The 27,181-nt window shown below is 46.0% G+C and overlaps 1 protein-coding gene across 1 annotated transcript in view; it reads right to left on the bottom strand.

Annotated features, from left to right (window-relative positions):
• The window catches only part of LOC146788937 (ubiquitin-conjugating enzyme E2 E2), a 719,694-nt gene that overhangs the window by 606,122 nt on the left and 86,391 nt on the right, over positions 1-27,181 (bottom strand). The window contains exon 2 of the mRNA XM_085630503.1: positions 9,859-10,072. Within this exon, the coding sequence (XP_085486629.1) occupies positions 9,859-10,058 (200 nt within the window). The 5' untranslated portion in view covers positions 10,059-10,072. The remainder of the gene's footprint in view (positions 1-9,858; positions 10,073-27,181) is intronic.

Here is a 27,181-nt window from a genome sequence, read left to right as displayed (position 1 = left end):
CTTACAGCTAGTGCGGTCGACGTCGAAGCTGGGGAACCGGGTTCAAGTCTCAGCAATGGTCGCTCAACAGCCAGTGATTCTGGGCAAATCACTTAATCTCCCCGTGCCTAACAAAAATTAATGTGTCCTCATGTAACGAAACTGGTGCTATGTAAAGCGCTCTGATACCCTATATCTTCGGGTCTAGTTCGTGCTATATTAAACTCTAACAATTTTTTTTTTTTTAAATAAAAAAGGATGACACCACTTAGCCTGAAGTTAGCCAATGGCCGAAGTGGGATGCCCATTTTCCCAAGCTGCAAACTATAGTGGGTGGGAAAAAAGGTGTAGAACAACAGACAAATGGATGCAAAGGGGGGGGGGGGGGGGGGTGCTGAATGCAGATGTGATTAGATTATATATATATATATATTCACTGAAAAAACCATAGGTTTCACACACGTTATAGTTAGGAATTAGCATTTAAAAAACCTTACAAATTCACTTAAAAAAACCATAGGTTTCTCACATGTTATAGTTACAAGTTTTTAAAGTGCTACAGTCGTTTTTTAAGCCAAAATGCATTGAAAGAGAGGTTGTACCCACAGCTACGCTATGTGAGCAAATTTCTGAGTATTTTGATCATAAAATTAAAAAAGTCTACGACTCTTTTGGTCCAATAACAAAAACAGTGAAGCAGGACATAACGAATAAAGGCGAGCTAGTAGAGACTTTTACCCAGTTCATGCATATTCCACTGAATGAGGTAAGGCAAGAACTTAGCCGATGCAAATCCGGCTCCCCTGACGACCCTTGCCCAGCTAAACTATGGAGTGCCATTGCAGACTCGGTAGCCCCGATACTTCAATGTATTTGGAATTCTTCCATTGCTTCGGGCATTTTCCCGGACGTCTGGAAGCATGCTACTCTTCTACCCCTAAAGAAGAAACCTAATGGGGACCCAGACGACCTCACGAATCTCCGCCCAATATCCCTACTTGCTGCCCCGGGAAAAATGCTGGAAAAAATTATACAGCGACAATTGAGTAAATTTGTGGAAACCAATAACATCCTACATGAAACTCAATCGGGTTTCCGTCCCGGTTTCAGCACAGAAACAGCGCTCATAGAGGTAGCCGAATCAGTGAGGTGGTCGATGGATGCAGGAGACTCAGCAATGCTGGTACTCCTGGATCTGTCGGCCGCCTTCGACACGGTGGACCACGCCAGCCTACTCAGCCGGCTCGCAGAGATAGGCATTCAGGACAGAGCACTAGGGTGGATAAACTCCTACCTATCACTTAGAACGCAGAAGGTAGCACTTGGGACGTTCTCTTCCACACCCAAAATTCTGGGATGTGGAGTCCCGCAGGGATCGGCCCTCAGCCCCCTTCTGTTCAACATCTACCTGGCTCCTCTTTTCACGTTAATTGCCAACTGGGGTGTCAAGGCAATTTCATATGCCGACGACACCCAGTTGGTATTTCCATACTCGGAGATGACGCATGATTCTTTCTCAAATTTTAAAGGCTGTCTCCAGGATATAGCACACTGGATGAACACTAATAAATTAAAACTGAATGCCAATAAAACTGAACTCATCTTCTTCAGCAAGGGTCCCCCCCCCGCCCCTGAACTCTGGTGGCCCACGGAGATGGGCCCGCCCCCTTCACCAAGTCACTCGGCAAAAAATCTTGGAGTGAGATGGGATGATAACATGTCCTTTTCATCCCATGTCCAACAAGTGGCCGGGTGCTGTCTTAGCAAGCTGAGAAACCTCCGAAAAATCCTAAGGCTCTTACCGGAGAGTTGTAGAAAAACGGTTGTCCACGCGACTGTCACCTCACGGCTGGACTATGCCAATGGTTTATACCTGGGCCTCCCAAAATACTTGACTCACAGGCTTCAGGTAGTTCAAAATGCGGCTGCGAGACAGTTACTGCGAATTCCTTTCAAGCAGTCAGTCTCTCCGCATCTTCGAACCCTGCATTGGCTACCAGTAGCCAAGAGGATAAAATTCAAAGCTTTGACGCTTGCGTTCAGATCTCTGTATGGCTCCTGCCCACAATACCTGAAAAACCGCCTTCCTAGATACTTTCAAAGCCGTGCACTACGATCCAAGGACCGTGTCCAACTGGTCATCCCGCGGGCAAAAAAGGCCCGGCTAGGCGGTCGGACCTTTTCAGCCAACGTCTCCGCTTTGTGGAACTCCCTGCCACAAGTTATCCAACAGGCCCCCTCCGAACCCTGCTTTAGGAAATTGCTAAAGACTTGGCTTTTCTCCCAGCCACGCTAGCTCTCCTATTTTTATGCCTAAGGTTGTCAGTGATCTACTAGCGCCGGGACACCTCCTCGCGAGGTAGCTGTTCGCGCTGTATAAAATCCAGTATTATTATTATTATTAGGTGGATATTTCACTCGTAAAAAAACAATGAAATTCCCCCGTTATAGTTAGTTCAGATAACTATAACTCGCGCGCCCGCAATCCACTGCTCATGACGTCACATATTACATCACTCATGACATGGTCAGTGGCATCACTCATGACATCACTGATGACATCATCCTTGTGATAGAGTGGCGGTCGCCAACGCCTCTCATGGCATTACTTCACGCCCGAAACATGACCATGTCCAATTTTTCAATCCGCCACACATGGACGATCAAAGGCAGCTAGCTGGCTCTCTGTAATGCAGCCTATATGCCAACATTTCTAAGTAGGAACGCGGGAGATTAAGAGTGCGAAAAATCTGATAAAATGTATTTTCCCACTAACCTACAGTGAAACGGAGACAATTTTAGGCAGGAGGCATCTCAATGAATCCGTTTTTTGCTTAAATAATAGCAAGTTTACCACATGAATCAGGTGCGATGGCATTCATGATATAAGGATCATTTATAGTGGGTAAAAAGCAGCCACAATAAGACAAGCAGCGAGGAGTGGAGGTGGAAGGATGATGGATCCAGATGAACAGTGTTAATGGAGTGGTCTACCGCTGAGAGCATGGAAACAAAACGTACTGTTGCTAAAAGAAATTAAAGGGAAGGTCGCCTGAGCTAGAAACCAAAAGCAATTAAAGAGGTGGAATTCAAAGTCCCCTATGGTACAAAAGGCTCTCGCCACTGCGCAAAGGCAGCCGCTTGTTTATATTTGCATCGCGCTTTCACTTTCGTGCGATGCAAAAATAAACACGCGGCTGCCTTTGCTGTAATTAAAAGAGACGGCCGGGGAACGCTGAAGCGTGCTATGCCTGCGCGTGCATATCTCCTGTCTGGGCGCATGCACATGTCCTGTCCGGGCAGGCACGCCGAACAGGAGACAGAGAGGGTACAAAACATGCTTCAATCCCAATCAAAAGCATGCATTTGGGAGCCGCGCCAATAAGAAGCATGGGTGGAGCTTCCACCCCCACTTCACAAGCTAAAATCGACAACAATAGATCTCGCCAGGAGCGAGCAGGCATGCGCTGCATCACTAGGCGAGACCTAAAAACTAAATAAACTTCATAACAGAGGGTAGTGAAAAAGGTTAACTTTTGTTGCAAGAATTCGAACCAAACTTCCTCCTACTTTGCGGTTTATCACTACTCTGAGGAATTCAACTTTTAATTACCTAAAATAATAGCACGTGGCAGCAGGGGTCTAAGCCTGCTTCTTGTCGCGCAGCTCACAGTGAGGACAATAACATAGCAATCTGTCAAAGCACTACAAAACCCTTGTGCATGCACACTCAAGCACACAATACCAAGTAAGAACATGTAAGAAGCTACTTCTAAAACACACATATGTGGTACCATAGACGGAGGAAATGCATTTTACTAAATATTAACACCACGACGCAGTGTCAAGACCCTTTAAAACCTTTAAACATTTATTAGGATTTCTTTTGAAGCCCTTAAAAATATTTTACTTCAGGAAATTCCAGGACAGTGTCAAAGGAGCCATTTCTTAGCCCACTACTGCATCACTAACAATCAGCCACAATAAATCTTCTAGAATGTTGCTTGTTTGATGACATCAGCTTGGGTTTTGAGTACCATTCTGACATCGTTCATCGGATACCATGTTAAAACCTCCTAAAATGTTTAAATAATATCCTTTCTTTTGAAGCTCTTTCTTTTATTAGTTCCAGTTTCAGTTTTTAATTGAGAAAAATTTGAACCTTCAAAGAGGTTCACATTATCACAATTGCACAGTAGAATTATTCAAACATGCATTCATCAGTACACATTTAAAAAAACTTTTTAAAAATGAAAAAACTAAACAAAGTTTATTTTCTGAAGAATTTCAAAACAAGCCTAATCTACAGAGAGGATATCATACCTAATAAAAAGTGGTTTCAGATGGAAACATTCTACAAAGTACAATGCTGGACAAACAAAGGCAGCGTGACCAAAGCCTTGGATAAAACCTACGACGCCCTCTATACAAAGCTCATATGTTATCCGTCTTTGATTTTAACTTTTTTCCCACACCTCAGTAACAATCTTACAAGGTAATATGTTCATTCTAATAGCAGAATTAATCGCTGAACCCCATGAGCCTTATTCCATTCCAAATGCGGTTCAGGACGTTTTACCCTGCAGGAAGAGGTAATGATATCATATTTGCCCTTATTAAGGCATAAAGCCGTATCTAACCCCATACTGACGTTTGAACAAGCTTGAGAAAAAGATGTTTAGCTGGTAATTTGACATGGAAGCAAATTCTTCCTTTTGTAACTTAAACAAATCTAAGGTAACTAAGAAGTTTCTGTGGAAAATACTGCCCGCTCTCTTCTGGACAAAGAAAAGGGAAAATTGTATTTTGGAGTCCTTTTCAGAGTTGATCAGCCACAACCACTAACGTAGAACTGCTGGCAAACCTAGCAGACCAAGTTCTAAGCGCATCACATATGTTGCCGCTAACGGGTTCAAGTTACATAATCTACGTTCATTTTTTCCCATCAGTAATGTTCATAAAGGACCACTTTTTTTACAGCAATTGTCTCCAATACCATAAAACACTTGGGGGATTTTTGTAACCAATATAACAATACCAAAACAAATATTTGCGATGCAATAGGTCTTGCATTTACGAGAGTTTCGTAAATGCGACACCTATTGCATCTTCAGTATGTAGGCTGAGATACACCCTCAAACAGCATGAAGAGGATTCTGGGCATTGACAGCGCGATTCTCTTGAGTCACTGCCCACAGAGCAACGACCTAACGGGGCAATCTGTTAATAGAGAACCAATACACGTACCCTCATAAATGGACTCCGTTTTTCAAACTGATATAGGATAATTACCGATGAAACTAAAGCATGGAATTAAGTAGAAAGGGCTTCATATACTGGTAGAATAATTGTCAAACAAAAAAAAAACATTTGTTTTAACATAGCGGACTAGTAGCTGTGTTAAATTACGCCAATAAGAGCAAAAGATAAAACCGGATACAAGCAATCTAAAAAAAATAAAAACACTGACAAACTTGAAGATAAAATCGAGATGTTAAAAGGTATACAGCACACTGAAGATTAGTCTTCGCCTTGTGATCACGAAAACATGGGTGCACAGGAAAACATGGCTGCACACTTAAACATGTATTGTAGGAGGAGGTCAGGGCAAGGTTGTGTCTTGGCACAACAAGATAGCCCTAAGCCTGGAGTACACCTGCTGGACGGCGAAACTGCACTGGATTGAAGCAGAAAATACAGAAAACAAGCAAAAGCGGAGCGCTTTGTGTGTACATAGTAACCTGACCCACGAGGAATGCAGCTGCTACCCTGCATGCTGCTGCTCGCTCCCGAGAGCTAAACGCCATTGGAGTGAAAATTACAAAAGATTGGCGACATACACCAGCCTTTAGCCATTTGTGTGATTTCATTATTGAAAGACACACGCAAAAGCCAATCCAATGTGTGGGAGGATTCAGACCCACACAGAGTAGACACAAGAAGCCTCGCAGAGCAGCACATGCGCGCTGCTAGGCTCGACCTAAAAAGAACGGTGTCTACGACCATGAGCATTAGAAAGTACTATTCAACCATTGTACGAGTCAACATTTTTCGTACCAAAATGGATATCTTTTCATTTAGACTCGGGCAACAACATTTTACCAATTATACATACATTTTAACAACTTCGAGTACTTCCTTCCCCAAGCACCAAAAGTATTACAATATTTTCTGGTGATGTTTTCCCTTAAATACACAAATGTTGCTTTTGAGTGCGTTAATTTTCAAAAAAATGCCTTCCAGCATACTTTAGGATTCATGTAGAGTACCACTATATGGTGTATATATAACAAGCAGGGCAACTTTTGGCCTCCTACCACTCAAGCATCTTCATTAACACTCAACAGGACACCTTTTTAGGTCAAAGATTAGCAGTTAGCACAGCTGTCTGATTTGCTAACGGCATCTCAAAGTCATACCGAAAGCTCCCCTGGGAATGTATTTTACCCCCTGCTTACTATTCGCTTTGTGTTTTGTAATTCACATTTGCTTTCTTTCTCCTTTCTGGATTTATTTGTTTTAGGGCTGTCCAGCTTGAGTTTGTCCCTCCTATGGAGCATAGTATATTTACTGTATTCTTCCATGACTTGCTTTCTGTAAAAAGGCCTTTAAATCTTGTTCTCATCCCATCACATTTGCTGTACATTCAAAGAGAGAGGTCAAGAAGCAGGCTCCGTCACCAAAGGGAGCTTGGTGTTTACTTTTCTTTCTCTGACTTAAAAGAGAGAGAATTTATGGGACAATCCTGCTGGGCCCCTGTGTGAGAGGAGAGACTATAGGATGTTCTTTTTCTCTAGTACACAGCAAAATGTAAATGTCTGTAATTGAACTGTGCATATATCAGAATTAGGAAAGCACAAATGAAACACATTTTTTGTAATTCTAAAGTGTGGTTGATATAAACATTTTAATATGATCAAAGCAAATCAATACACCATTTTCACAGATTATTGTTTCAATTGAAAATGTGTCTGTAATGGCAGCGCGCTACCACACCATAGATACTCCACTCTACGCAACTCCACTTTACGATACTCTACTTCACTCTATGCCACTCTACTCCGTTTCATGCCATTATACGCCACTCCACTCTACGCCACTCCAGGCTACTTCACTGTAGGAGACTCCATTCTATGGCACTCCGCTGTATGCCACTCCACTCAACGACACTATACTTCATTCTATATCCCACCACACCACACTATGACACTCCACGGCACAACACTCTACTCTACGGCACTCTACTCCACGGCACTCTACTCCACACTACTCTAATCTATGCCACTCCACTCAACACCACCCTATGTCACTTAACTCTAAGTCACTCTACTCTAAGCAACTATACTTCACACTATGCAACTCGACGACACGCCACTCTACTCTGACACCAAACTCCATTCCACTCTATGCAAATCTTCTCTACTCCACACCACAACACTCCACTTTACTACACTCTATGCCACTCCACGCAATGGCACTCCACTCCAATGTACTCCACTCTACGGCACTCCAATCCATGGACTCTACTCCACTTCACTCCTCTCTATCTATGGCCCTCTACAGGTCCTCCATTCTATCCCACTTCACTCTACTCTACGACTCCACTCTCCTCTCCTTTCCTCTCTACTCTAATCTATGCCCCTCTGCTACACTCTACCCTACTCTATTCTACGATCCTCCACTCTATGGCACTCTACTCCACTCTTTACCACCCCACTTTACGCAACTCTATGCCACTTCACTCTAAACCACTCGAAGACCCTCCACAACACTCCATTCCACTCTAAAACAGTCTACTTCATACCACTTCACTTCACTTCACTCTATGCTACGCCACTCTGTGCTACGTCACTTCACATTACAACACTCTGCCTCTCTATTTCACTCCACTCTATAACACTCCACAACACTCTAGCGCACTCTATGCCATGCCACTCAACTCTACTCCATGACTCTCCACTCTAAGACCCTCCGCCCTATTACCCCCCAAGACACTCTATGCCACACCACTCAATGCCACTCCACACTTCACTCTACGACACTCTACTCCACTCTATGCCATGTTATGTTATGTTATGTTATGTTATTTTGTATTTATAAAGCGCACAGATGCCACAGCCAAGCGGCGTCCCGGCGCTGCAAAAGACAAGCAACATTGTCATTCCACAACACTTTACTCTACTCTATGCCACAACACTCTATGCTTCTCTATGCCACTCCATGCCAATCTACAACAGTATACGCCATGCCACTACACTCTGCTCTGCTCTATGCCACTCCACTCTACTCCCCTCTACTCTACCACACTTTACTACACTCTATGCCACAACACTCCATGCCCCTCTATGCCACTCTATGCCCCTCCACTCTGCTCTACACCACACCACTCCACTCTAATCTAAGAAACTCCTCTCTAGTCTACACCACTCGACGAGACTGTATGCTACTCTATGCCCCTCCACTCCACTCTACACCACGCTCTTCTAGAAACTTTTAGCCAGGCTGAACAGTAGCTCTGGTGCACAACACGACTAAAACAGTGGCAAAGCCAATAGCTCTTGCATGGGTGAGAGCTACTGGCTTTGCCAATGCTTGTTTTTGTTTCTTTCCACTCCTCTGTAAACATATTCCATTTCTCGGTCCCCAGGCCTTTTTTCTCCATGCACTGCCCCATCACTTAATCATACAAGCTGTACATTCGATTCAGACTGCATCTCTCTAGCTGCAGTGCGCAGGGATGCTAAGTGCACTACACACGCAGGGCACAACCCTTTGGTTGTGCCATGTGATTTATTATTTAGCACATAGACATCTATCTGATCCTGGATAGTTATCCATCTCTGTTCCCAGTGCTGACCAGAGTTCTGTTTTCATGCTGAGAATTTAAAATGCTCCGCTCACTGCAGGTGCTCCTCACTTGATCTTACAGCATGATCAAATATTAACTCTCACCTGTGCAGGTGTCTCAACAGCATAAAGCCACCCATAGAGAGACAGGCAAGTGTGGAGTCTGTGACCTGAGGCCATGCTAATGAGGCTGCAGGCCACAGTATTATACCCTCATCCGGGAAAAGTAATAGCAGGTCAGGTAACTGCACCTCCAACAGCTGGGACAATTAAGCATTGGCAAAGCCAAGGGGTTCAGCATTAATGCCATTAGGCACGCAAACAGAGGCATTCATGAATGCTGAATCCATGCGTCGCATGCACAAATGCTGTTCAGTATGTCAAAGCCAGACCTATTGGCACTGCTAACGCTAGGGGAAAAAGTAGCAAAACAGATTGTTTATAGTGTAAATGGGTAGAGGTGATAAAGTATTGAACGTGACTAACTGCGCAACTACTGATATATTCCAGATGAAAAATAGCCCCTCATGCATTCAAATTGAAGCACTTCTTAGGGGACGGACTGATACATCAAACAGCCAATAGCATGAGGTGACACATAACTCTCCTTTGGTGGGGGCCAAACTCGACTCTTTTTCTAAGAACTGGTCTGGCAGGCAGTATCCTTGTCAAGCCCAACCTATTAGGGAAGATTTGAAATAGATTGAATACTGGAGGGGGAGAATCCGATGTATTTATTAGAAATTTGAAAGTGGCATGTTCCTGCATGAAGTATACAATTCCTTCAAGTATTCTGAATGTGATTTAACTTCCTCCATTTTGACACCCTATGCGAGTCTGATGGAAAAAAAAATCTCTCTGCCTGGATCAAGCTTACTTCACTTAACTGTAAACAAAAAATCATAAGTGCTCAAAAGCAGACATCTCTTGTGCCCACAAAATGACATTTCACGTTTACTGAGCGACGGTTCCTCAGTTATTCGTTACTAGAGGGGCACGAGCGGGAATACGGAAGTCGTCGAGCGGGCTTACCTCTTGGCGCTTGTCGACAGCTTGGCCGCCGTCTTGCTGGAGATTTTTGCTTCCTTTTTCTTGGGTTGCACCTGTTCCCGCTCCAGCTCCCGTTCCTGCTCGCGTTCCGGCTCCGGCTGGACGCCGTCCCGCTGGTCACCATCTGAGCTACCGCCGCTGGTGCTGGGGCTGTCGTCCACTCGCTGCCCTTCGGTGGACATCCTGGGCTGAGTGGCTGCACGGTGGAGGGAAGAAGAGGGTGTTATTAGGATGCAAGCAATAAATGTAATCAGGATGCAAAAAAGGGCTTTCTTATAAAGTGTAATGGACTAAATATAATTCTGCAGCCCAATATAGAGGGATTTCACCCTAGGATCAGGGTACATGCTACATATGACCAAGCAACCCAGGTTAAAACGGTTAATAATGTAATATTAAGTCTCTCACTTTAAACAAGGCAACCAAAACAGATGTCTCAATAATTACAAATAACCACAGACACGTTTCTTACTATTTGTGGCCACTGAGTGTAAATGGTAACTTTTCAGTAGGCCTGGGCGGTAAATTCTGTTCCGCTCGCGGAATTTGGGTAATTTCGCGTTCCACGGGGAACGCGGAATTGCAAAAAATTCCGCGATCCGCGGCTTCTCGGAATTTTTTGCTTGTTCGCGCTTTCAAAATGCTTGTTCGCAAGATATTTCCCCCTGAGCACGCAAACAGCGTTTGCGAACAGGAAAAAAGCATCGCGAATGGGCGGCCCGTGGGATCAGCGACATAAAACTCAGCTCCTACAGTACATTGGTGATAAATTCTAACCCACAATCAAGGCAACTATTTGCATGTTCAAATTCAACATCTTCCGCCTGCATTCCTTGTGTTCAGGGAGCCAGCTTTAGGGTAAATATGTCATTCAAACCACTAAAATCTGTAGCTTGGGGTAAAAATAGGATGAGGCAGGATGCTAAATTAGACTGGCCATCCAAGCAATCTTGAATATGCACACTTGTTAGCATCTGCTAAAGTTGGGTTTATGTCTAATGAAAAACTAGGGTTTTTGAAATGGGGTGAAGGCCCCACTGCTTTTACAGCCCATCATAGTGCATTACATTTCCACAAACAATATATGTGCCATAACATACTGATGGGATTTATTTGCTTGCACCAAAATAGACACATTTCGGCAAAACTGTGGCTGGTGAGTTGGAGCATCATGACTGACGTCAGCCCACCACGGCTGAACATCTAGCAATAAGACAAACTGACTTCCGGAAGAAATGGTTGTTTATCAGGCACTCCCCCCTCAACACCACTGCACTTTTTAGAGTAACCTTTCTGCTGCGTAACTGTCGCCAAACAAATACAGAAATGGCAAGTGAATTATAAAAAACAAGCATTGGCAAAGGCAATAGGTCTCACTTTTGTAACCTATCGGTTTTGGCAATGTGTTTTAGCCACGATGCAGAGCATCCTTGATGCAGTCCAGCATGGCTAACCTTAAAAAATAAAAAATAAAGTGACGCAGCCACGCACGTCATTTTGTAGGCACGCCCCATGCAAGCGCACAGCTCCAAAATGACAAAGGAGTTTTCTTTTTTCGTTACCAATCGGAGTTGGATCTGTAACTGAATAGAAAAGAAAATGAGCAAAGGTTTTTTTTTCTAAACGGCTCGCGAGCTGGGAGAACTAAGAAGCGGGTAAATGAGAGTGACAGGAAAACCAACCAATGGTAGGGCTTTAAGCCCCTTTGTGTTATTGGTAAGTAACATTATGCCTCCCAACAGACAACGTAAGCTCTCTCTAGTGGGCTCGACCTAATGATACATGGGTGGCAAGGAAAGACAGCCTGGTACGGCATTGGTTAACCGTGCCAATCCTGACCCAAAGCAGGAAAGAAGAGATGTATAACCCCAAAAGCAAGGGATCACTATACACGTGGGAGATACTCTATTATAACTTTATCTGTGGTCTCTTTTGTAAAAAGATTTTATGAACTGCTTTGGCTCTTAATATATTCTTAATGCTGTATTATAAAATCATTTTTCAAAAAAGGAGATCTTTTTTCTAAAAATGAGGCTTATAGTTTGAATGCACTGTATGCAATAGTGTGACCAGTATGTGTTAGTGAATAAAAAAAAACAACAACATAGGGAACAATACTTTTTACTGGTAACCCCAAAATCACAGCATTTTACATCCCTGTCACAGAACAATAGTAAGCTGCTTGTAAGATTGATAGACAAGTTTTACTACAAAATATATATTTCCATAAATACTAGAGGAAACAAGTAATGATCACCCCCTTAACGCATGGGTGCTCTGCACTTTTCTCGGATATTTCCCGAGCTCGAGCTCTGTTGGGCCAGAAGAATACAAGCTGCAGAATGTGGCTGCTGTAAGCAACCCCATTGGTTGGAAGCCCGCGTCAACATCACAATTAACCACACCCCCACCCACCCACCCGCCCGCAAAGGCACCTGGGAGGAGGTGGGCTCAGCGGGCACTTGTTTTCTTCCATCTAACGGCACTGTGTAATTTTAGGATAAAGTTGGCAGGGGGAGGGGTAACTTTGGACCGAGTTAAGGGAACGCTAGAGACGTGCTATAACATTGAATGCTTCGAAAGCCTCGCGAGCAGGGACCCCATGGGCACTCGGAGCTCACGGGGAACCAATCACAGAAATGCGGTTTTGTACAGCACATTCGGCCCCAAGGGGAAGGGTCGTTTTACTGGACGGGGAAATACAAACAATGTACGAAAATAAACAAAAAAGCACAACCACTGGGAATGCATGACAATGTTTAAAAGAGACTGCTGGTGAAACAAATGAAGAAAAGTATGTCTGATAAGTATAGGTGTTTGGTCGTGGAACAACAGCTGTTCGCATCAGAGAGCGCTCTCTGGGAACAGGAAAGAATGGACAGTAGAAAAATGAAACAGGAAGGCCATAAGGAAATGAAATCAGAGCACAGGTGTCAGAGAATGTTTGCCCTAAAAAAACAAAAAGTGTTGGAGGAATTGCAACTTTCACAGCAATGGGACGCAAGGGGGAGATGACAGTTCAGAGTCTCAGCGAGCGGAGTGGCAGCTTCTGGTGGGCTTCCGTCACACCCTCGGCCTCTATTAATTCATGACTGAATACACCATCTCATTTGTGGGTCTGGCGAGAGTCAGCTTTAGTCTGCGCCTTTGCTAACGTTATCACAAAACAGAACACTCATGGGGTTTTCAATGTTGATTGGGGCAAATGTACACTTTGCGTTTAGTTTTAACTTTGATGAGGGGGCTAAACATGCTCCTATCAACACAACTCAGCCTTCCTGACACAAAGTTTGCCCCCAGGTGTTGGTGTGCAAGCACTACAGCAGCAACCACATCTACTGGATGAGACCACAGCAGTAACAGCAGCGGTTACAGAAGGCGCACCCACAGCTCTAGCAAAGAAAGCGACCACACCAACCACCATGGCAGGGACAAGAACAACAACTGTCAGCGAAGCATGGAAACACCTGCAACCATTGCTGTGACCTCAACACCAGCCACAGCAGCCACCATGGCAGGGACAAGAACAACAACTGTCAGCGGAGCAGGGAAACACCTGCAACCATTGCTGTGACCTCAACACCAGCCACAGCAGCCACCATGGCAGGGACAAGAACAACAGCTGTCAGCGGAGCATAGAAACACCTGCAACCATTGCTGTGACCTCAACACCAGCCACAGCAGTGACCACAGCGGCCACCGTGGCAGGGACAAGAACAACAACTGTCAGCAGAGCATGGAAACACCTGCAACCATTGCTGTGACCTCAACTCCAGCCACAGCAGCCACCATGGCAGGGACAAGAACAACAACTGTCAGCGAAGCATGGAAACACCTGCAACCATTGCTGTGACCTCAACACCAGCCACAGCAGCCACCATGGCAGGGACAAGAACAACAACTGTCAGCGGAGCAGGGAAACACCTGCAACCATTGCTGTGACCTCAACACCAGCCACAGCAGCCACCATGGCAGGGACAAGAACAACAACTGTCAGCGGAGCATGGAAACACCTGCAACCATTGCTGTGACCTCAACACCAGCCACAGCAGCCACCATGGCAGGGACAAGAACAACAACTGTCAGCGGAGCAGGGAAACACCTGCAACCATTGCTGTGACCTCAACACCAGCCACAGCAGCCACCATGGCAGGGACAAGAACAACAACTGTCAGCGGAGCATGGAAACACCTGCAACCATTGCTGTGACCTCAACACCAGCCACAGCAGCCACCATGGCAGGGACAAGAACAACAACTGTCAGCGGAGCAGGGAAACACCTGCAACCATTGCTGTGACCTCAACACCAGCCACAGCAGCCACCATGGCAGGGACAAGAACAACAGCTGTCAGCGGAGCATAGAAACACCTGCAACCATTGCTGTGACCTCAACACCAGCCACAGCAGTGACCACAGCGGCCACCGTGGCAGGGACAAGAACAACAACTGTCAGCAGAGCATGGAAACACCTGCAACCATTGCTGTGACCTCAACACCAGCCACAGCAGCCACCATGGCAGGGACAAGAACAACAACTGTCAGCGGAACATGGAAACACCTGCAACCATTGCTGTGACCTCAACACCAGCCACAGCAGTGACCACAGCGGCCACCGTGGCAGGGACAAGAACAACAACTGTCAGCGGAGCATGGAAACACATGCAACCATTGCTGCGACCTCAACACCAGCCACAGCAGCCACCGTGGCAGGGACAAGAACAACAACTGTCAGCGGAGCAGGGAAACACCTACAACCATTGCTGTGACCTCAACACCAGCCACAGCAGTGACCACAGCGGCCACCGTGGCAGGGACAAGAACAACAACTGTCAGCGGAGCATGGAAACACCTGCAACCATTGCTGTGACCTCAACACCAGCCACAGCAGCCACCATGGCAGGGACAAGAACAACAACTGTCAGCGGAGCATGGAAACACCTGCAACCATTGCTGTGACCTCGACACCAGCCACAGCAGTGACCACAGCGGCCACCGTGGCAGGGACAAGAACAACAACTGTCAGCGGAGCATGGAAACACCTGCAACCATTGCTGTGACCTCAGCACCAGCCACAGCAGCCACCATGGCAGGGACAAGAACAACAACTGTCAGCGGAGCATGGAAACACCTGCAACCATTGCTGTGACCTCAACTCCAGCCACAGCAGCCACCATGGCAGGGACAAGAATAACAGCTGTCAGCGGAGCATGGAAACACCTGCAACCATTGCTGTGACCTCAACACCAGCCACAGCAGCCACCATGGCAGGGACAAGAACAACAACTGTCAGCGGAGCATGGAAACACCTGCAACCATTGCTGTGACCTCAGCACCAGCCACAGCAGCCACCATGGCAGGGACAAGAACAACAACTGTCAGCGGAGCATGGAAACACCTGCAACCATTGCTGTGACCTCAACTCCAGCCACAGCAGCCACCATGGCAGGGACAAGAATAACAGCTGTCAGCGGAGCATGGAAACACCTGCAACCATTGCTGTGACCTCAACACCAGCCACAGCAGCCACCATGGCAGGGACAAGAACAACAACTGTCAGCGGAGCATGGAAACACCTGCAACCATTGCTGTGACCTCAACACCAGCCACAGCAGCCACCATGGCAGGGACAAGAACAACAACTATCAGCGGAGCATGGAAACACCTGCAACCATTGCTGTGACCTCAACTCCAGCCACAGCAGCCACCATGGCAGGGACAAGAACAACAACTGTCAGCGGAGCATGGAAACACCTGCAACCATTGCTGTGACCTCAACACCAGCCACAGCAGCCACCATGGCAGGGACAAGAACAACAACTGTCAGCGGAGCATGGAAACACCTGCAACCATTGCTGTGACCTCAACACCAGCCACAGCAGCCACCATGGCAGGGACAAGAACAACAACTGTCAGCGGAGCATGGAAACACCTGCAACCATTGCTGTGAACTCAACACCAGCCACAGCAGCCACCATGGCAGGGACAAGAACAACAACTGTCAGCGGAGCATGGAAACACCTGCAACCATTGCTGTGACCTCAACTCCAGCCACAGCAGCCACCATGGCAGGGACAAGAATAACAACTGTCAGCGGAGCATGGAAACACCTGCAACCATCATTGCTGTGACCTCAACACCAGCCACAGCAGCCACCATGGCAGGGACAAGAACAACAACTGTCAGCGGAGCATGGAAACACCTGCAACCATTGCTGTGACCTCAACTCCAGCCACAGCAGCCACCATGGCAGGGACAAGAATAACAACTGTCAGCGGAGCATGGAAACACCTGCAACCATTGCTGTGACCTCAACACCAGCCACAGCAGCCACCATGGCAGGGACAAGAACAACAACTGTCAGCGGAGCATGGAAACACCTGCAACCATTGCTGTGACCTCAACACCAGCCACAGCAGCCACCATGGCAGGGACAAGAACAACAACTGTCAGCGGAGCATGGAAACACCTGCAACCATTGCTGTGACCTCAACACCAGCCACAGCAGCCACCATGGCAGGGACAAGAACAACAACTGTCAGCGGAGCATGGAAACACCTGCAACCATTGCTGTGACCTCAACACCAGCCACAGCAGCCACCATGGCAGGGACAAGAACAACAACTGTCAGCGGAGCATGGAAACACCTGCAACCATTGCTGTGAACTCAACACCAGCCACAGCAGCCACCATGGCAGGGACAAGAACAACAACTGTCAGCGGAGCAGGGAAACAGCTGCAACCTCAACAATAGCCACAGCAGTGGCCACAGTGGCAACCATGGTGGAGAGACTGTAGCTACAGCAGCAGCCACCACAGCAGGGACCGCAGCAGTGGCCACGGTGGCAACCATGGTGGAGAGACTGTAGCTACAGCAGCAGCCACCATAGCAGGGACAGCAGCAGTGGCCACCATATCAGTAACAAGAGCCACAAAATCAGGAATCGCAGCGCAGACAACTTCAGGGGTCGCAGCTACCATGACAGCTGGAATAACAGACACAATCACTGCAGCAACAGCCGCCGCAAGCACAGCAGATACCACAACAGCAACCACGACTGTAATGAAAGCATGGAGCATAGTTGTCACACCGGCAGGGACCAGAACACTGACCACCGCTGGGACTACATCATCGCCAAGAGCTGCAACCACAGCAGCTGCAATAGCAACAACCACAGCTTATACCAGAAGACCAGCAATAATGCCTGTAAACACAACCACCACCACAAAGGTAGCATCAGCCAGTGACTACAGATGAAATCACAAGGAAAAACACAAAAGGCAACATATGGAAAAGCTTGAATCAAGCTCAACCTCTGGCGCTTACTCTGGGCCGCATTGTGTTTTCCTTACTGAGCAGGCATGCAGCAACCATTGGAACCAAGCCCAAACTTCTATACAGGAACATGTACAACCACAGGCCTGAGGTACGGATTTAGTTTTACAACACAGGCATGAACCCCATGTCTGAAAATATATTTTACACTTATAGCACCTTACGCAACTGAAACAAACTACTACTGGCAAACCCATTAGGCCTGGCATCCCTGTGCAAACATACGCTAACAGAGACGTGCACGAATAAGCAAAGGCTGTTTTGAGCCTCATCTCTGTGCACCCGGTGCCTGAGCCCCTTTTTCACTCACAAAGCTTGAGGAGCCAAGTAAAATGTTTTGCAGCAACATGAACACATGGACTTCGAGCCTTTGAGCATGCACAGGTGCATCTCTAAAAGCTTGTGAGCTCACTGGCTCAAGGGAGCCTTTTTAAACAGAAGGGGGTGGAAGCACACTGCCTCACATCCCAGCAGAGTTCGCCCCTTTGCATTATGGTGAATGCAGTTCACAATTAGCGCTTACTTGAATATTTCACCAAAGTTGGTGCAGGTAGTGCTGTTCACCTCTAGACACGTGTTTCAGTTTTTTATCCTTCCTCAGCAGACATCAAAAACACATTTTATCAGGGGTTGCTGAGAATGCTGCCACAGTCCTCTCTGGTCTCAGTAGCTCTCACAGATACATCTCCAAAAGCTCGTTAGCTCCACGGCTCAAGGGAGCCTTTTTGAACTGAAGGGGGTGGAAGCACACTGCCTCACATCCAATGTGTCTAGAGATGAACAGCACTACCTGCACCAGCTTTGATGAAACACTACTAATATTCAAGTAAGCGCTAACAAAAGAGCGACCGGAAACTAAGAAAAAGAAAAAAAAGAGGGAAACAAAGCAAGAAAATAAAATAAAACAATGAAAAGAATAATTTGCAGACAGGAATATAAAAAGGATTGGTGGAAAGAAGGGGTGGAGGAAGGACAGTTAAGACAGGAAGGGAGTTAAGAAGTAAGGGAGAAACAATACAACAATGAAAGAACACATGAAACTAAAGATGGAAAGAAGGAAAGAAAATGACATACGGATAATAAGGGTATAAATAAGGAAAGACTGCTGGAAAGATGGAACGATGAATTAAAAGAAGAATTTTTAGAATGAAAGAAAGAATGAAATGAGAATGGAAAGCAGTGAAGTATGAATAAAGAAAAGTAGGAAAGTTAAATAGTAAAAAAAAAGCAGGAAACCGGAATAAAAGGAAAGAAAGGATGCAAAAAAGGAAAGAAAAGATGCAAAAAAGGAGAGAGTAGATGGAAGAAGCCATTACGGTTAAATGTGCGATTTGTGGCTACATGTTTTTAAATTCAGGCTGTAAAATGCTTGATTTTGGCTCAGAGGAAGGGTGGGGATCGCCCACTTCCTTGGTCGTTTAGCTGCACATTGCTTAAAGTGGGGGCTTCTCCCTTGCATATCATATGATATGTGGATAATCTGGTGTTATGAGCAGGGAATCCAGACCTCCCAGACTTAACAGCACAGAAAGTCCCGCTTTTCCAAAACATTTCTTAAAAATTTCATTAAATTGTCTCAGTTTTCAGAGAGTGTCGACTAACTGAAGGGGGCACATTTTTATGTGCAAAAAATATCTTAACTCAGGTGATATTGTGGGGAAAGATTGCCTTTAGTCGCACCTCCCTTAGTGACTCGTCGCCATGTGTTTTCACAGTGTTGGTGTGTACTGACAAGTAAGTAATTATGTGTTCCGCACTTTCTGCAAATCTGCAATCTAGCTGATCTGTTTTTAGGTCTCGCCTGACCCAGCTCATGCGCAGGTCTGGCGAGACTTATTGAGAGGGCTCCAAAAAGTGCTACCAGGCCAGCCTAGAGCTAAAGTGCATGTGCATGTGCGCGGGCGCCGCGCTTGGCCGGGATTACTTTCACTTTCGCGGCCGCACGGCCGCATTGATGTTTGATCGCGATCACTTTCGCGGCCGCAGGGCCGTTTGGCATAGCCAACGCTTTTGGGACCTTATAAGTATTTAGTTATGCAACTGTTGCATGGCTAAACACTTATAAGGTCCCAAAGGCGAGACCTATTGGCTATGCCAATGCTTGTTAAAATGTTAGTCCTGGCTTTTGGTTCTCAGACTTTGGTCAAATTAACATAAGGGTCTAGCGAGCTAGCACCTGGGGCCTGACGCAGAATGTGATGAGGGGGCCCCTGATTCTCACAAAACTCACAATTATTAACTGGCCTTGGGCTTAAATTAACTCCCCTAAAGGTTAGGACACCCCTTCCCCACCCCCCACGCTGCAGGGGCCTGCGTTACGCCCCTGGAAGGAGGTAATGCTACTGGTCTGTCTACATGCAATTTACTCACTATACATTCCTTTACATGGATGGGGACAATCAGCCTTATTGCCTTCAGGGATTCATTGGTGAGAAACCGCTTCTTCCATGGCAGTGCTTTATTTGAGCAGGTGGTTTCCGGTGCTGGCCACCAGAGGTTAATTGTGAACACCGGCAGTTGTGACAGTCTGTCACAAGGTGGCGCTGTCTGGCTAATTTAGAGATGACCACAACGACCGCTAATTATTAATTCAATGCACATTGAAAATTACTATTACCTGCCGCCCAAGCCATTCTTATAGCTTTGGGGGCCTGGAATAGTTCAAATTGTCACCCTTGTAGGAGTGTGATGGTTAGTAGTTGTGTTGTTACTACCGTTGTCAGGGGTAATGTGTGGTGCAAGCTGCAGTGGCCTCCTGACCAGAGCCCTGGCACTTTATTTTTATTTTACAAATTAAGCCCTGTTCCATGGCTTTCAGCTCAGACAGGACAGGGTCACCACCGTCACCATTAGAGAGGGGTTGGGCAAGTGCAGCTGAAAAGGAGCCGAGCCTTATTGTGGCTTCTGCTTGGCGCTCTGACTTGAGAAGGAGGGTGTGTGACAGGGTATGGGGTGGGTTTAGACAGGAAAATTATACAGCAACTGTGGAAGTGCTCAGAGAGGGAAGAGCACTTTCACAGACTCTTGCTGAGGTTGCATTGATTTGCTAGTTCGTGCAATTGCCTTCACTGACGTGCTAAGCCGCTCTTGCAAAATGTTCTCTGTTTTTAGAAAGACTTCTTGTCTCAGCTTTATTTAACGTGTAAAGTTTGCACATATTTAACCCAGCATATTGACTTGCCTTCCCAGAAACTAGACACAAAGCACTGTGCTTTGATGTTAAAAGAGGAGAGAGAGATCCATTCAGTGGCTGAATTCCAAAGTATGTAATCAGGAAACCGGAGCTGAATCCCGGCTTCACCATTTGACCAAATTGTGTGATTCTTGGCAATTACTTTACTTCACTGTCCCACATTCACCGTCTCTTTTTGTATATGCCCTAAAAGACTATAATGTTGCTCTCTATATAATGTGGTTCTCTCTATAAACAACAACATAGGCCATAAATGGAGGGCATACAAGAACAGATTTGCCCCTTACTTCACTAATTCCATCTTTGTCAGGGTATGAGGGAAGGGTTTCATGAAGGTTTTCAAGTTCAGGGTTAGAAACTATCACTTTTACCAGCTGACACTCATCCAGTGATATAATCGCATATACTAGATTGAAACGCGTCCACGCGTCAACGGAATACACTTTATTTTAATTTTGAAGAGTTTATCATATCTGCACATGGCATCTGATGCATGCTTTACATGCCAAATATTGTGTTTGCTATTAACTCCGGCCCTTGCTCTTGGACCCTAGCCAGCCCATGGAATCAGCTAGCTCGGTTCGTTTGCTGGCTTCCCGCCTGTCTGCAGAGGGTCGGTGTGCCTGGGCAAAGAAGCGGTGCAGTTTGCGGACTCTAAAACAGCACAGTTGTCAGGGTACTGTCCTGCATCTTTATTAAAATTAAAGAAGGAACAAATATATGAAAACTGACTATTAGAGCACATGCATGTTATGTGTCTACGGTGGTCTATCAAATGCATATATAAAGAGGATATCGGACAAGTGGGTTTCTTAACAGGACATGTAGATTTCTGTAGCATTTTGTCCCTTGGACAAGTACCTTTACAAAAAAATTACACACACTGGGAAACTGTATACATGAAAAAATGTGATCGTACAGTTGTTCCGCTAAGGTTGAGGAGCGTCGTCCAACTGCTATTTGAGCAGTGCAAAAAGAAAAAGAACATTTTAATAACAAGACGTTATCATCATTTTATTTTTCTGTGTGGGACTGGAGCCGGGGCAGGGCGAGGCTGAGCTCACCAGAGTGAGGAGTGGTTTGCCTCTTTTCCACCTGGCTGTATTGCACAGCTCAATGGAGAGCATGCCCAGGCTCCCAGGCACTGCTTGAGCAGCCAAACAGGCCGCTCGGACCAACCACAATGCTGCTCATGCAGTGTTGTGATTGGCTGGGAGAGTCTACTTCTGGTGCTGCGAGTGCAGACTAAGAGGACAGAGAAGAGGCACGTTGGCGGCGCGGCATAGGGAAGGTACGTTTATCCTGGGTTTTTTAATCCATTCCCAACCAACCACCCCCCCCCCGCCCGCCCCCCCCCACCCTTGTTACAAAGCAGCCCCCACAGCAGTTGTTCCGGTTTATTTCATCTGAAACAAACAGGCCTTTTCTAAATATCTCACTGAGGGTTAAGCAGCATGTAAAAAGGCTGAAAAGAGAGGTGGAACAGTAGTCTCTGAAGGGACTGTGGCACAGAAGAAGCTGAAGATCATTTATAAGCGGGGTGGCTCCTGTAACTCAGGACATATCTTTACACATAGATTTAGAACCCATAGGCCTCCTTCTCCAGGCCCAGGGCCAGCTCTTCGTCCTCCTAGCCTGCCTTCTAGTCCTCCTCCTAGTCTTCCTGCCTCAAGTCCTGGCCTACGTGCGCTGCTGGGCTGGCTCACCTGCTCCGCTGGCTCCTAGCCTTTCAGGTCTTCTTGGTCCTGCTCCTTTTAGGCATCTACGCTCCAGTCCTTTAGACGTTTTCATCCTCCGGGTTCCTCTCCTGTGCATGGTCTTCCTGTTCCTGCTCCTCCCAGCCCCTCCGCACCTGGTCCCCCAGGCTTTTGATCTTGGTTTTAGTTCTCTTTCTTGGGCTGATCCCACTTTTACTGATTCTCCAGCTTCTGCTGAAGTGTCTGGTCCTGGTATGACTGGTCTCCTTCCTCCGTTCTTTCCTGGGGCCTTATCCAGCTAGTCTCCCTTGGTCCTGGTCCCTCTGGACCTAGTTTGCCAGATCTCGGTCCTGTTGGCTGTAGTCTCCTGGTCCTTGTCCTCATAGCCCCTTTAATTCCTCTGGTCCACGTGGCCATGTCACTCCTCTGGATCTCGGTCTGTTTCTTGGTCCTGCTGGCCAGTGTCCTACCTCTGGACCTAGCAGACCTGGTCATGTTCCTGTCCCTCCTGGTCCTACTCTGGATGCCAGACCTCCCAGTGCTGGTCCTATGACCCCAGTCCTCCCGCTACTGTTCCTGCTGGCACTGGTCCGCCTGGCACTTGTCCACCTGGCCTTACATGTCCTGGTTCCCTGTTCCTGCTCCTCTTGGTCCTTAAGGCCCTGGCACACTAGCGCTTACCTTCTTGGCATCTTGTTCTTCTTGGTTTTGATCCTCCTTGTCCTTGCCTTCCTCGCCCTAGTCATCCTGTTGGTCCAGGTTCTGCTGGCGCCGTCACCCAGGTACCACCTCCAAGCCATTCATTCCAGGTTTTGTTTTTTTCTGTTATTTATGGTGGACAGGAACTGGTCAATGAAAACACCTGGGTCAAGAGACACCTGCTGCACAGAGCTCTGTGCATTAAACAAATTTCAGGGCATATTAGTAATGAGTTAACTCTGGTGGTTCATGCATTGGCTGCAGAGATATGTGTGCCATCTCTGATCACACGTTTGCAGGACTTGCAAGTTAGTACGGAGAGTTAATATGCCTACTCAGCGTGTGTGGGTCACAAATTAGTAATTTTTGCAAGATAAGTCAGAGGGTTAGTGACCATGTTGCAGAGAAAATTGTAATACATGCAGGTGACACATTACGATCCTGGTGATATAGCGGAGTGTGTAATGAAGCCACTGCAAATATCTCCATGGTAACCTGCAAGTTTGAAACAATACATCTTTTTACTCAAACTTCTATTATTTTGAGGTGTTAGCCAGTTCCTCCGAATTTAGTAAGACTGTGTATTAATTAGGTCAACACAACTTTACAATTTAGAGACTAAGTCTTTTCATGTCCTCAGTAAATGTTGTTTCCGCTATCTCACAGTACCGCATCTGAACTCCGAAATCTCCAGAGTTGTAGATGCTGTCGGTAACCTTGAACATGACCGCTTTTATTCACAAGGAATTTGTGGAAACATATCTAACCCTTTCATTTGTTACTTTTGCATGTCCAAAGTTTTATTAAAAAAAGAAGCACTACTATATTTTCAAATTTTAATTGAAAAGATCTAATCCTTGTAAGCAAAACATGAACTGCGATTGTTAGACAGATGAAACACATCATTGTTCTAAGCATTATTAGAATGGTGAAAAAAACACATACAACTCAACCATTTTAATTGTTCCTAATGTTACTCCGATCTATCGCTAATACACCTACTCTAACGAGAGCGTGATGTAATTATCATTCTGCCAGAACCGGTTGGAATGATCTAACCCCATAAATCGGTTCCCAGCGACCGCAGAGATTTAAAAAAGTTATAGTTTCCTACCAAAGCTTAAACAGCTGCATATGTGCTAGTGTGGCAGTTCTAATGTTTTTAGATTTATGCATTTTACTGCAGCTCAGCATTTGGCACTAAAATCCTACAGACATCAACGAGCAGTGTCCTTTTATTGGGAGTGTAGACCAAAAAATAAATGGCAATAAGAGGAGACAAAAATAAACATGAATAAATCCGGACGATTTAACCCCCAAAATTACTTGAGTTAACAGCCAGCTACAACACTTGCTTAACTAGCAGAATTCAAAGCGCCCTCACAAAGCACAGCACAAAAAAACTCTAAGTGAAGCAAGTGGCTGGTGGTGAAAGAAAAGAGACGCTGCAGCTTGCAGAGATCTGCAGACGGCATGGGAGGCAATGAAGGCGCATCTTTAACTGACCCGTTTTATGCTTCCTACCGCCCGGTCACGGCTCAGCCCCTTCCCTCAGGGCCGCCTTTAGCATGCGCGAGCTGGGCCTCAGCCCAGGGCGCCGACCTCCACAAGGGCGTAGGAGGTCCTTGCAGCAGTCTCCCTCTGATCTAGGTCAACCTTAGTGGAGTGCCTTTTTTAATACATCCTTAAACTGCAGTGAAAGGTAGTATTTCCTTTAATTAATCCTAAACATGGGGCATGTTGGAGCGAGGAATCTCATTTATAAAAGCTCTGCAAATGAAAACAAAAAACGGGCACTAATTATTGCAATGATTTTGACTGGTTCTTCTCCTGCCACACTTCGGTTGTTGTTAAAATGCTAACAATGGTTATAATATTTCAACGCAAGGAAGCTCGTTTAAAAGGACAGAGAAGGTGTAGTTCCAGAAAAGAAAGTGACATTTTTTCAGTTATGTGACCCTTCCAACAGAGTGCAACAAGAACAAAATCTACAGTTCAGATGTTAAAATCGGACAGTGTAATTCTGTCACATTACATGTCCCTGGCCTGAGGGGCCGTCACATGATCTGAAATAAAATCCTTTTACAGCCAAGGCTGCGCTCGTGACGAGTGACACTCAAAGGCTTTTAAATTGCACATGTTCTTTTACACACATATTAACGACGTCTGCTCTTCCTGCCCCCTACTCTAGGGGCGCTGCAGATCCTTTCTGTGTACACAGCACAGGAGAGGAGCGTGATTACACGTCATAGCAGTTCCACTGCCATTATTAGAGTGCTGGCCTTAATATTTTAAACAAAAAGTGAGGCTGCTGGAGTCCAAAGTGGATACAGAGTTAGTACACCGAGTAAGTGCGGGACCCCACCCCCTGCATACTTTTTGAAGTGCGAACACCAAGGTTTTTTTCTTTTTTCATGAAGAAAGCAGAAGCCCAACACAAAACAAGGTCGACACAGCAATTTGAGAAAATCACTATGTTTTACATTAACGTATGCCCCCCCCCCCCCCCCAGCTCTCCAGAGCCACAGGTCGCTTGCCCCCCAGCACTCACCTGATGTCCGGGGTCACAGCTCCCAGGCCTTCTCTTGTTCCCGAACCTCTCCGTCTAGCAGCCGATGACGCAGGTGACGCTGGAGCTCAAATGCCGCAGTTGTCTGAAGCATGCCCTCTCGGTCTGCCGACTGCCCTTCTTTCATGCCCACAGCCTGTCTCTACCCCGGCCCTACTATCTTTTTCCTGCATTGCCACGGGCGGGGGGTAGTCAGAAAGAAACTGGAGGGAGAAACAATGACGTGTAGCTGCCGTTAGTGCCGCAAGTCCTGGCCAATCCTGGCGCTGGAGAGCAGCGCCAGGATTGGATCGGGCAGGTGAACCCAGCGCTCATTCTGAGCCCACGCCCCCTCTTCTTTCTATACACAGAGTGTGATGGGCTTTGAGTGCACGTCAGGCTGGTCGCAGAAAGGCACTCGGCCAACCTGACATGCGGACTTCTAAGTGCAAGTGTCAGTGACGCCCAGGAGGTGAGCGTGTTGCATTTTAAAGCCCCGCCCACTCATCTCTAAGCAACCGGCTCATGCCTGATTAAACAAAATACAAACATCACCCGCAACCGGAGAACTCTACGCTTATTTATAATAAATTCGAGGACAGATATAGAGGGGCAACGCCCTAATAAAGCAGCCGCCGCTGCCTTTACCGCAGGGATAGGGAATTTCTACAGCCCGATGCCCAAGACATTGTTTGGGGTCAAGGGTACCAAGTTTTCATGTGTATTTTGTCCTTGGGACAAGTAGGCCCAACCTCCTGCAGCACAAGCCTTTTGGCTGCCAGTTTATAGTACCACATTATAGATCAGGAAAGGGCACAGTCTCCAGTTAAAGTAACATTTTTGTCCATATGTTAATGATGTTCAAACTTGTATTTATGGTTCATTAATGCAAAACCTTTATTATTAGGGTTAGCGCTCTAAGTACATATCGTAAGCTCTGACTGCACTACTGATAGTGGTTTCAGTATGAAAATGTGTACACACGTTTTCAAGGTTTAGCAATATGAGGCGATGTATAATGCTCCCAGAATGCTCTCTGATTTGATGCAAATATTTGCAGAAACTTGAAAGCAAGATTGATGATTCTTTGCTTTTAAAATAAAATGTTCATAAAAAATGTAAGCAGGAAAAAAACATTTTGCTAAACTACTGTAAAATTTCAGGTACCATTTCTTTGCAGCATCATTTAGTAACATGTGTTGATGCATGCTAATATTTCCCGAAAATATTCATAATGGAAAATCAGTGTAACCAGTTTCAATAGGATTATGGGAAACAAAAATAAACAAGCACTGGGAAAGCCAATACATCTGAAATTAGTGGTCTGCTTTTTAGTTTATGTAAATTTGTGACTTGTTTTAGCATGTTTTTTGCAAAACCTTATTGGTGTGGGAGCTGCCGGGCCCTCAACATTATAAAAAACATTGGCAAAGACAAAAAATATTTTTTGGTCTCAAAAAGCACTCATTGCCGTAGTAGTTGCTGGCACTGAACAAAACTACTTTGTGTGCCGATATGCTCATTGTGAAAGACGAGAATGCTGCCACTCACAGTGAAGCCACCCGATAGAGAGAGAGACAGAATTTTAATAAACACAAAAGGTTACGGTCAACGCCAGACCAAATTAGGAGCCCAATTATTAAAGAAAGTCTCAAAATGCACACATGATATATGTACTTGCATTAAGTGCAGCTATACGGCTTTCGTGAAGTCCCAAGATTTTACAGAAGTAGGACAAGAAATAGTACTCGTAGAAAATATTTGTGAACTGCATTGTGGCATGAACAAATATGCATGTGTAGATTTGCTCATGAGAAAATCTGAGTGTTTGTTA

Source organism: Triturus cristatus, chromosome 10 (genome assembly GCF_964204655.1).
Source record: "Triturus cristatus chromosome 10, aTriCri1.1, whole genome shotgun sequence".
NCBI lineage: Eukaryota > Metazoa > Chordata > Amphibia > Caudata > Salamandridae > Triturus > Triturus cristatus.
Note: the sequence above shows the minus strand (reverse complement) of the source record. Positions and strands in the feature narration are given on the sequence as shown.